We start from the raw sequence: 13,034 nt of genomic DNA, 5'->3' as shown, positions 1-13,034 counted from the left end.
TAACAGCTGGTAGCAGGAATGTTTGATTAACTGACTGAATGAGTCAATCTTTTAAAATGCCGCAATGGCGCAACGTTGTGTATCAGCCACATGATCTCCTCATTGGGCATGAAATCAAAACAGTCAGTGCTCTGATTAATACGGGGCTGGAGGAGCAGTGAAGACTTTATATCTGTCATCTTTGATATGGAAATTAACATTTTTTGCTTCGTCTCCAAAGTTGTTATGGCTGAATGTGGGGGGGGGGGGTTAGGGGATATTGTTTTAACGCCATGCTGCATTGGATTGTTGTGTGTGAAAGAAGGTCTCTGTCAAACAGTTATTGATTTCTATTTCTTTCGAGCGAAGCAAATGGGAAATTGTTGTAGTGAATAAGTCAATGTCTGCTGTACTTGACTCATAAGATGTGGCAAAAAATAGTAATCCAGAGGCTCTAGTTGAAAACCTACACCTACGCATGGAAATACTTCATCAGGGTCCACACTTTCCTTATATTCTCCTAAGCCCCTTGCATGAAACGGAATGCACTAGCCTGCTTAAAACTCATTTGTTTGGCATTGCTTGACTGACCCTATATTTATTTTTACTTACTTGTCTTTTGTTAAAATTATAGAGTGAAAATCTTTAAAAAGCTCTTAACTACATTCTCTTTACACTTTGATAGTCTAAGTAGCTTGTAAACTTTACTTACTTTATTTTTCAATTTTTTTTTCAGGCACCTTAGAATATGTTAGGTCACAGATAGTTGATGCTTGACAAATTTTGTAATATTATGCATAGCAGAAAACAATCTTCTTCTTCTTGGTAAAGTTTTCCCCAAACAAGGCTGAAAGCCACTCTTGGGAATGGGCTATGTACTTAAAGAAGAAAAAATTGAAGATGAAAATAATTCAGGGGAGCTTAAGGTAGGAATTGATATTCCCTCTTAAAACAGTCTAGATTGTAGGATGGAGGGAAACATGCACCAGGCAAGGAGTTCAAAAGAGATGCAGTACGTGGAATGAAGCTGATGGGATCACTCTGCTTTACATCTCACCAAAGCAAAATTGTGTACAGTATCTTATTTGTAGTGGTGCAATACACTTTTGTCAACAATTAATACTGACATCTTTGAAAGCAGTTCTTACTTGAATGCAACATTTTCTCTGAACAAAACGTAAATCCAAGCCATTTGACCCAAGAGGGCGTTGTCCTATCTTTGGAGGACACCTAGCCAGCCCCCCCCCCCCCTTGCTAGAACATTCTGTTGACTAGAAATACAAACTGAGACTGTCTCAGAAAGGGAGAGCATTGCGCGATGAAAAAAAAAACAGGACAGATAACTTTCAGTCAAGTCTAAATACAGAATCAGAATGTCAGAATGGGACGGTTCTTTAAAAAAAAGGTTCTAATTCTAATTCTAAACATCTACCTAGGCCCTTTGATCCAAGTCTACAACATTATGTTGACAGAAAACACATGACAGTATACAAGAAAGGAAGAGCATTGCGTAGTGAAATGAGATATAACACAGCACAGATATCTTTCAGTCAAGTCTAAATACAGAATCTATGTTAGAATGGGATGGTTCCAAACATCTAGCTAGGCCCTTCGACCCGAGTCTACAACATTATGTTGACAAGAAAGGAAGAGCATTGCGTAGTGAAATGAGATATAACACAGCACAGATAGTCTTTCAGTCAGGTCTTAAAACAGAATCTATGTTAAGCTGAGATGGTTCAAAACGTACACCTGGGCACTTGGGGGTGTTAATCTAGCTTTGGAAGATACCTACCCCCCCCCCCCCCCCCCCCTGCTACAACAGAAAATACACACTTAAATGACTACAAAAAAGGAAAAGCATTGCGCAGTGAAATGAGATGTAACCCATCACAGATATCTTTCAGTCGGGTCAAAATACAGAGTCTACGTTAGAATGAGATGATCCAAAATGTAAACCTATGCCCTTTGACCCAAGGATGTAATCCTAGCCTAGGAAGACACCTAGCCAACCACCCCCCCCCCTCCATGCTACAACACTGAGACTGTCTACAAGAAAGGAAGAGCCCCCCCCCCCATCCCGAAGACTACACACACACAACATTGAGTTGTCTGCCTCTGACTGCAGATTACAGTAATAATGTAGAAATGCCTGGAGCACTCAATCAATGAGCTAGAGTGTTGGCACTTAGATAAACTCCATTATTATTATTATCAAGCTATTAGATTCGGGCCCGCGCATCTTTTTCCGGTGAATTAAACAACGAATTAGGCAGGAAATCATCTCACCAGATAGGAGAGCCACAGACCCGTCTCTTTGTGCTGGATCAACACGGTGGAGTCGCCAAATTTGATTTCTGCCATCCCCATTCCGTGTTCTTGCTTGCTGTCCCAGTGAAGGGTGTCGTCCTGTTGGGAGAGATAGAGATGGGAATTGCATTTTATTGATGTCAATAATAATAGTAATAAGGAATGGTATAAATAATTTTATAGATATATGGGTAAAACCAGAATGAATATTCACAAGTAGCGCACATATCCGTCATTCACTGACGCTCACTGACGCTCCTGGCACTGTAACTTAGCTTCACTCACTGACGCTCCTGGCGCTGTAACTTAGATTATTCGTGCAAGGTATGTGGGACTACGTTTGAATTATGAGATCTTCTCCTTTAACATAGCACCATGTAATATTTTACAAGGTGCTGTGGCACAATTTGCTGCCAATCAAACCAGGAACACCGAGGCGAACTCCTCCTCTTTTCGATAACTGCTATAGGTTCTTTAACGTACATTACACAACTTTGCTTCTTTTTGAGCCGCGCTGAAATAAGTGAAATGTGAAATAATTAAAAGAGTTCGACTTAAAGCGTATAACTAAACACATGCTTGTATTACAGTGTGATTATTGGTACATTATGACCTTGAGTTAAGAAAAATTAAAATAAAAAACTAGGCCAGTCAATGCTTACAAATGTACACCAGTAAAGGTAAAAATTATGAAAAGCTTCCCTCAATTGAAACATTTCTTAATGGGAGCAATAATGTAATAATGGGGTAATAAAGGGGTAATAATGTCAGAAGCGCTTTGAGACACTCAAGCGTAAAAAGCGGGTTATTATTAAATATTATAATTATTATTGTTAAAGCTTCAACCATGAAACATGCTGGAAGTTTAAGAAAAATGTAAACAGTTAATTCTACAGTGATTAAAACAACTAGTGTAACTGGAAATAACATCCTTCAATTCATGACAAAACAAAAAGTTTCTGTTTTTGAAAATAAAATTATCACTTTCCAGACAGACTAAAATAAAACCTCATCAACCATGTATTAACTAGATTATTCTTGGTAAAGAGAAGATAATTCGAAATTATCAATTGAATCTATGTCCCATAAGGATTCGTCATACAGGCAGGAAACAATTAGAACGTTAATAATGTTTTCATATCCAATAAAAATGCTCATAAATGTCAAACGAACAAATATGGATCCTTCCTGCGGCAATAAATAATATACTACTGATGATCAGATTAATCTGTTTTCTTGTATCAAATCAAATTCAAAATCACAAGTTAAATAATTAAAAAAAAGACCATCAAAAACAAATGAACAGAAACCTAACTTCAAAGGTCAATTTGAATAAAAGTGGAAGTGAAGAGGATTTCACTGCTTTAAAATTAATAACAGTTCAACAGCCTCACTTCCCTATTCACAGAGAGTCTTGTTCGTAGTTTAATATCAAGTATACATTCGCCCGAGGCACTTATGATTTTTGAGAACCTTTGAAGGGCATTTCCAATTCATAGAACAGGTGTCGCTATCAACAGTAAGTCCTATTCATTTCCTGCTTTGTTTCATAACAATTATTCTGGGGCCACTTTCATGAAACCTGTAAGCAAAAAAATTTGATTGCATGAAATTTCTTCCTTAATAAAAACAGGATTACCAACCAAATTTCCAATTGTTGCACATTGCTTGTTAGTGGTATTCAGCTGTTGCTTGCTTATCCTGAAAATCACATGGAAATTTGGTTGGTAATCCTGTTTTTATCAAGGAAGAAATTTCATGCTACGTGTAAGCAAATTTTTGTGCTTTCAGGCTGTATGAAATTGGGCCCTGATTGTGAAGCAAAGGAAACTCAGAAAAGCGAACTTAATCACTGCACTATACCAAGAATCCCCATGGAGAGAAGACAAGGAGGGAAGTTTCAGTTTTAGATGAGGGAGGAAAACCCCATCTATAATTCCAGGAAAACCCACGCAATCTGGTAGGGATTGAAAAACCCAATCCACATAATGCCCCTAGTGGGATTCAAACCAGGGTCCTAGTGGTGGAAGTCAAGTATTAAAAGATACCCCTACGCTAATCCTACCATCAGGGTTGAGAGCCGTGATTAAATCTCCATCATCACCAAGAGAACAAAAGGTCCACCATTTCCACAACAAGACCCCCACTTATCCTCAAATAATTAGAGGAGGGATGGAGGGAGGGGGTAAGGGGGACTTTAATCCTAAGATATTAACCCTCAAGAGAACACAGCCAGTGTGTCATGGCTGAGCAGTCTAGTATACTGGACCCAAGCTCTGGTGTTGTCAGCAGCAGAGTAAGGGTTCGATTCCCGGTCATGACACTTGTGCCCTTGAGCAAGGCACTTTTATAAACCAAAATTGCTTAGTAAAAATGTGAGAGGGTAAAGTATCCTGCTCTACCAGCCAGACTCCTAGTGGATGATACCCAAGCCTACATCTTTATGGACCGTGAATGATGGGGGTTACCCTGTTTCAGCCAAGGAGTGCATCATGTAGGAGACGATGTGCCCCTGATTACAATGTGCCCTTGGGACACTCTTGATTTAAGTCGATAGCCTAACATAGCATAGCCCTCACCTTGAAGTGGTCATCCGTCCTTGTGACGTTAGGTTTTTTTAAATTTTATTATTGGTTTATTAAAATACATTCAAACTCCGCAGCTACAAGCTGAATCGAGTTTAAAATACAGAGATTCATAAAAAAAAATGAAATTTTTAAAATTACAAAAAACCATAAAGAGATACAATTTGAGGTGATATCTCATAAAACGATTATTTATTAATTTTTTCAATAAAAAGTGGCCGATCACAACATACTCACTCGGTCGCCCACAGGCAGGCTTAATCAGCAGGGCAATCAGAATGGCTACAACATTTGACTTACGTCCACTCCACCAAAAAGATCATGGAAAAGGTCACAATTTTGGTATCATTCCTAACACTGAAAAAAGGTCCTGCTCAAAAGAATATTTTCAGATATTTGTACTTTGAGGTGAAAAAAAGACAAATCTAGTAGAATGGCCTTTACATCCTCCAAAACTTGAATCTGAGAAGCATTACTGACAATAACATTTCTCAGATTGTGTTGAATGGACATTCTTCTTGAATGGACATACCTGTAACCGCCTCAGATTTTCGGCAATATCTGAGATAAATAAAAAAACTGTCATTTTTTGTTTAGTTTCATGGTACATATCTACAACTATGTATACAGTTGAAACAAACAGTGGGTTCAAATTACCAAATGACACAATCCCTTTAACAACGGTCAACCGGCATTGAAAAAAATGCAACTAAAAGTAAGTACCTTTGATTGTCGAAGGCAGAAGACTGTAGAGGTAAGATCTACTGTTTTTCTTGGAACTATGCATACTTCACTGTCTCCAGGGCTTGACACTGCAAGATATTTTCCTGAAAAAGCAATGTTAAAAAATATTAATTGGTTTTTACCCATACGCCGATGTCTGTTAGCACTGTATACTCAGTACTTTCCCCGAGTCCTGTGAAAAAAATATCACAGGCATGTTACTCGGGCGGGATTCGAACCCACGACCCTTGCAATTCTAGAGCAGTGTCTTATCCAACTAGACTACCGAGATTGCCCGGTAGCTAGAAAAGTAGCTGTTCAAAAAGTTACATTTACACTAGGAACTTACTTCAGGATTAAGACTAGTTGGGTTTGTATATTATAACTAAATCTTGAAAAACCTAAATATGAAAAATGCTTCAAAGAATTTACTTCAGTGATTTGAGCAGTTTTGGGGATGTTTCAATTTTTCTTTTTTTTGTGATGAGGGGTAAGTCAATCAGTGAGAAATGCTTAAAACTAATTTAACTTTGATTATCATTTTATGACTGACTACCCCTTTAGGTAGTATTTTTCCTTCAAGGTTTTTTTTTTTTTATTAATAATTGTACGCAATATTAAATGTAAATGTCAAACTGATGTTAGTTTGTTTTCAATGCATTCCATAATTTGTAATATACATGTAATCATTAATATGAAAATGGTTTCATTAGGTAAACCATTAAGTTAACCGGCAATATAATCTGGATCTTTTACAAACTGTGCAAAAAAATTATATCTTGTTTGCGGTGACACCCTGTGCATATCTTTTTGCTGTAGTAGGCTATAAAATTATTATAGATTATGTAAATAAAAAAAACCTTCAAAATCTGCTGAGCCATAACAGGGTACCAGCCAAAATGATAACTAACATGTATTGCTTTAAATTAGCTCACCCACCTATTTCTATTTTCTATTACTACCTATTTTTTATTTTTTATTTTTGGTGATCTAGTTGGTAGGCAAGGTAATGTTTCAAATCCCAGCTGATGTGTGTTAGCACTGTTTACTCTGTGCTTTCCAGAGTCCTATGAAAAAACTCAAAGGCATTTTTACTTAGGTGGGATTTGAATCCATGACCCTTGCAATTCTAGAGTAGTGTCTTACCAACTAGACCACCAAGATTCCCTGGTAGCTAGAGTCAGTTCGAATTCCTATGTTTTAGCAGCGGGTACCGCAACAATTTTAGAGAAGATAAATTTGTATCAGAGATATCTGCTTAGACGCTTTATAACATTTGAGCTCTGAATCACTTTTCGTTTCTTCTTCTTTTTCATCTGCATATTTTTCCTTTTTCTATTTTCTTCAGCAGACCTGGACTGATATTGATCCGATCGAATTAGTCCTCGAGGACATCTTGAATATAAAGAATGCCATCTTACCTGATGTAAGATGTCTTATCCTGCAGTCCTGATCCCATGACACATAACTACCATTCCACCTACGTGTACATCGTAAAAAGAAGGTCAGTTTTAGTTTAATGACATAATGCAAAGTTTGAGTGTCTGTCCGCCTGCGCTTTCTGCATGTCCGCCCCTGCGCTTGTTGTTTTTCTTTTTATCTAAATTGATTGTGAGGCTTAACAGCATATGAAATCAAGTTCTGACTGTAAATTGGAGTTGGGGGCATGGGAAAACATACAATGCTTTCATTCTAACAAATCTGCAAAACTTTTTTTGCTTTCTCTATCACCTGCACTTTAAGCATGTCCCCCTGCGATTCTTCAAATTTTTTTTTTTTTTCATCTTGAGCTAAATTGATCATGAAACTTGACAGCATCTGAAATCAAGTTTTGTCTGTAAATTGGAGTTCAGGGCAAAGGAAAACATCTAATGCTTTCATCAAAATGGTTGTTAATTTCATCTAATTCAATTCACTTTATTTCCAATCCATACACAATCGAACATAGAAACATAGAAATAACGACTTAAGGCAAAGAATAAAATAACACAAATTATTTAAATAAAAACAAGTTAATCACTGTGTACTGTTCGGATAGAAACACAATTGGTTTTGTTCCTACTTTTTGGTGACTAGTTCAGTCCTCCAGAGTGATCTTGCATATGAAGCCACGGCACCAGTCTCATATGACACCTCGCTACAGTCAAAAATATTCATTAAACAAAATATATTACTGAAGATGAAGACCAACTAGACTCAATTTCATAAAGCTTCTTAAGCACAAACTATTGCTTAACAATAGCAGGTTACCAGTCACACTATGTGACATGTTTGGGGCTGCAACCTTATTACGGTTAGCATAATTCTTTTATGCTTAGCTAAAGGAACTGGGCCCTCTGGTCCATGTGTCGTTAAACTACTATATACTTTTAAGTATAAAATGCTAACAAATTTATTTTCTAAGCTAAAGTTAAATGCAATGGACACTATTGGTAAATACTCAAAAGAATTGTTGGCATAAAACCTTACTTGGCAACAAGTAATGGGGAGAGGTTGATAATATAAATCATTGTGAGAAACAGCTCTCTCTCTAAAGTAACACAGTTTTCGAGAAAGAAGTAATTTTCTACGAATTTGATTTTGAGACCTCAGATCTAGAATTTGAGGTCTCAAAATCAAGCATCTAAAAGCACACAACTTTGTGTGACAAGGGTATTTTTTCTATCATTATTATCTTGCAACTTTGACCACCAATTGAGCTCAAATTTTCACGGGTTTGTTATTTTATGCGTGTGTTGAGATACACCAAGTGAGAAGAATAGTCTTTGACAATTACCAATAGTATCCTGAGTCTTTAATAGATAACTTAATAGCAAGCAATGTCAAATATTTTTAGCAATATTTTTCAGATCCAATCCATGTAGCTTGCTTGACAAACATAAGCAACAAATATTGGTGAGCAAATCGAAGCTTGAGCTCCCAGAGCAGGAACAAAATGTTGCAGGACCCACTGCTAATTTTCAAGATTATGACACTGGCCTCTTGTCAATGGGCTCGCTTGACGCGTGGTGGTCTTGTGGGAAGACCCCAAGAATGGCAGTGGGTGTGGGTCCGATTCCCATCCGCGTAGTCTGTGGTACATATTTACAGTGCGTATCACATGTTGGTGTGGTGCAAAAACCAACATATAAGTACAATATATGACTAAAATCTTAAACTGTACATGTACTTTTACTTTGTAAGTTATTTTAAGGTATCCAATGAAATGATTTTTGAAATGTGTATTTTTTTGTCAAAACACTAGAAGCTTGGATCTTAATCCCTTTGGGATACAGTAACAAAAGTTACCTTTTAAATGAAAACTTCACAAGTGACTAAGATTAAATGTGTGAAAAGACTACATTAGGGGGAGATGGAGGGTTCATGCGTAACCGTGGTAACTAACCTGACACTGTCATCTTCTTTACATCCAGATTGGGGCACACTCAGAAACTCGTCCAAGTGTCCATGAGAGAATCTTACCACATCCATGCCGTTCAAGAAACCTGTACAAGACAAAGACCAAGAAACAGCACCTTGTAAACCATTACATGTTGCTAAGGGTTAGGTCTTATATCTCAAACTTTGTCCCACTCCTTGCAGTAATAATACCTGGCGCATTGTATCCTTTGGCAAAAGGCGAGTTATAAATACTGTTATCAATATTATTAATATTATTTTAATAGATGGAAATTTGCATCAGGAATAAAGAATATTAATTTTGATCGATGTGTGTAAGCACAATATACTCAGTACTTTCCCGAGCTCTGTGAAAAAAAATCAATTGACATATTACTCAGGTTTTTTCTCAGAGCTCGGGAGTAAACATTGCTAACTTATATCGGTGTATATGGGTAAAACCAAAATAAATATTCAAGTACATAGTGTTCAGTGCATAATACTCAAGACATCGGTATACATGTATGGGTTCGAATCCCGGTCATGACACTAGTGTCCCCGAGCAAGACACTTAACTATAATTGCTCCCCTTCACCCAGTGGAAATATGGGTACCTGTAAGGGCAGAGATATTACTTGTGATTGATTTAGCTTACTGCCCTATTGGCAGCAGAGGTTGTCCCCCAGCAAGCTAAGATTAAGTAATGGAATAAATTGCCCAGTGACTAATGTGGGAGTGCAATTAGCACCACTGAGTTATGGATTGAGCGCTATATAAAAACACTATTAATTAATATGTTTTAACTCATTTTTATTTTGTTTATTCAATTTTTTTGGGGGGGAAAAATGGGATTAGCTGTTGCAAACTGCTTACCAACTAAACAAAGAACATGGTATAAATGTAAACGAATAGTTAGTGGCCTGAGGTTTCCTTTCTGGAGAAGACTTTATCCTTTAGAGGTTGAAGCAAGGCCACAATATCTCATTTTGTTTGCAATTTATATTTTTAGCTATTTTATATTTATTTATTTGGTTTGTTTATCCTATGACAGTCTTGTATTGCTTTCATGCATTTTTTTTAAACGTATATGGCAACTCTGTACATTATGTCCTCCAATTTTATTTAATCTAAGTACATTTGAGCTTTTTCACTGCACTGTATGATAGTACTAAACCATTATGAATGAATGAATGAATAAGCATTGCCTTCAAATCTCTCCAAATGTTGCTGGTTGGAATTGCTCCTTATCCTTTTCAACATTTGTCCGTGAACTTAAACACCATATGACGTGACCCGCTACGTGAAAATGAGTCAGATGTCGCCCAATGCATTATTAAGTAATGGACAGTTTATGTGGAGAAAAAAAAAATAAAAATAAGATCTATATTTGCATGGTCAACCTTAGGAACACTTACTTTTAGGCAATAAAGCTATGAATACAACAATTTTGTGATCATACTTATCTAATTTGTATCCTTTTGTGCGCAATGGTAGTTTAAAACATCACTTTACTTGTAATTCGTTTTTCAGAAAAAATGATGTATTGGCTAACTTCAAACGGAAGTAACTCAGCAACGCGATACACCCCCAAGCTTAGACATATACCAAAATACAGCCATGCATATAACTCAATCCTTGAAATTGTCAACATCTGACTCATTTTCACGTAGCGGGTAAAGTGTGTTCCAATAAGTGATAGTGATTAAAAACATGAATTTGCTTCTGAAAATACAACCAGCAGAACAGTTATCAGCCATTTTGTGGAGTAAAATATTTGGTTGTACAGAAACAGCAGACCACGTTCTATCATGAAATGACACAAAAACACACAATTTCAAGGGATTATATTCTCCTTTTAAAATACCCTTCCAACTATATGGTGGCAGTTAAACAGAATCAAATGGTCACAAAAGGGTCTAGCAGAAAAATATTGCTTAGAAATTTTATCCTATGCCCAAAAAACACAATACCAGTCACAGACTAGCTGGTAACCTTATTCTTCTTGTGCTTTTAGCTACTTTTTGTGCTGAAGCAGTTCTAGAAAACTTGGCCCAGGTCCCTGAAATGGTAAATTATGAGGTATCTTTGAAATCCATCAAATCATTATTACTCAGATAACTTGGGCACATTATGTTCAAAAAGCACTTAAGGCAGATTAGACCCAGCTAGAAAAGCACTTTACTTCTCGGAGCCCTTCTCAGAGCCCAGTGCACTGATGGCCAGAAGTTAGCTATTCTTAGTGCAAGTCCTCAGTTCTTGTCTGATTCAACACAGGGCAAGTGCACACTCCAAAACAAAAGCTATCTTGCAATTCGGCACTTTGATCAAGAGGGGAAAAAGGACAGTATGCTTTCCCATCAGCATCAATATCATATTTTTGAAGTGGATCTCAAAAAGGATTATTTGGATGAAAGAAAATGAGATTGTCCACTCCTCTATCGGGAGTTAGAAAGCATTCTGGAGCAATATCTCCCAGGCTGTGTGGGGGATTTCACTTATCAGGTAGACCTTGAATTTTAAAATTATAGAAAAGAACACTGTTGAACTTCAGCGTTCTCCAGCTTTCACAAACATTGATTGTGATCGCTTGAATTGCTCTCAAATCAGTCTGAAACACGGTCGGCCAAATCCGTCTTGATGGAAACAGAGCATTATTTCAGGCATATCTTAATGCTTCTAACCCTGCTAATGTACCACCGCGTATCTTCACCAAATTCCAGGTGGCACACTTGCGTCAAAACCTACTAATACCTTGAAAAGGTTTCACATTTTTGCAATCTACAGTCAAGATCTGGATATCAATTCCTACCTTAAGTTCCCCCGTAGCTAGTTTTTATCTTAATTTGTTTCTGCTTCTAACCCTTTGGGTAAACTTGCTTTAAAAAAATAATAAATAAGGAGATGTCACAACAAATTACATCCCAGTTAAGCAAAAGTAGGAAACATTAAACAGAAGAACTTATCAAAATAAATTAGATAGATTTTAGACTTGAACTTGTCTCCTCTGGCTTTAATCTAAAAACTTACTTTAAAGGCAAAGTATACCGTTGGTTTTTGGGACCATTCAATTGTTTTAATTCTATATAACATGCAAATATATCTAACTGAAACTAACCTGCAAACAATAATTTTAAAAATTAGGTGGTAGCGTTTTTGAAATATCTCCAAAAATCTGGAGCGGCTGTGTCCAGGCAGGAAGAATAATCCGCAATTAGAATAACCTTTGAGAAACGTTTCATGAAGAAGCGTATCTGACATTGGTATGCTTTTAAACCTCTTTCTCTATAGCCACACTCCTTTCAAGGGAATGGTTTCTCACAATCTTATGCATTTTCAACAGCTGCAGTGCTACACACCAAGTAAGTGGAGTAATTACCAAAACGGTACACCCTGCCTTTAAGGTGAATCAACGCTAACCCCCAACCATACAAGAGCAAATATATGTATCTCAGAACAATCCCAAAGGATTCAGCCTAATTGTTGGCTGTGTAAAGCCGCAGGATGGAATCCGTCAAAAAATCGACATTATGGTGAAGAAGAGAAAAAAACAAGTCACTCACAACTCTATGTGGGGGTGGGGGGGATTTTACATGGCTGAGAAATTAATTTAGTATTTCAGGCAAATTGATTTGTGAATGTAATGGGTGGGTTAGGGACAATCTTACCCATGGCTTTGGTCTTGACACTTCCCGAGCTGATAGGCGCCACAGTCCATAAGGTCTGCTGGAACGACGCCTGCACCCTCGCTGGCTGCTGTTTCTTCTCTGGTGACAGATGCTGCAGGAGGAAGTTCAGGAAAACTGTTTGTCACAATATCAAACTTGGGGTGGGGGTGGGGGTGGTGAGAAGGGGTGGTGGTGGTGATGGTGGTGGTGGGGGGGGAACCCTCAATAATTGCTTTCTGTTTTTTTACCCTCAGCCAGTGAATGGACCACCAAGTCAAGAACAACCAGACTTAAAATTCAGTAATTTTTCCGTAATCATTTTCTATGCAATGTCGGACTCTGAGCATAAGTGTGTAATGACTAAGAATCTCCATCCGAATGGGATGGGAGGTCA

The 13,034-nt window shown here is 37.4% G+C and overlaps 1 protein-coding gene across 1 annotated transcript in view; it reads right to left on the bottom strand.

Moving 5' to 3' along the window:
- The window catches only part of LOC117289038 (ryanodine receptor 2-like), a gene marked incomplete in the record, with an annotated part of 186,131 nt that extends 173,421 nt beyond the window's left edge, over positions 1–12,710 (bottom strand). Inside the window, 6 exon segments of the mRNA XM_033769959.1 lie at positions 2,269–2,388; positions 5,598–5,701; positions 7,019–7,077; positions 7,660–7,734; positions 8,983–9,082; positions 12,641–12,710. Coding sequence (XP_033625850.1) covers positions 2,269–2,388; positions 5,598–5,701; positions 7,019–7,077; positions 7,660–7,734; positions 8,983–9,082; positions 12,641–12,644 — 462 coding nt within the window.
- Positions 12,711–13,034: the final 324 nt, after the last annotated feature.

This window comes from Asterias rubens, chromosome 1, assembly GCF_902459465.1.
Source record: "Asterias rubens chromosome 1, eAstRub1.3, whole genome shotgun sequence".
Taxonomy (NCBI): domain Eukaryota; kingdom Metazoa; phylum Echinodermata; class Asteroidea; order Forcipulatida; family Asteriidae; genus Asterias; species Asterias rubens.
The sequence above is the reverse complement of the archived record's forward strand: the minus strand, read 5'-3'. Positions and strand labels throughout refer to the sequence as shown.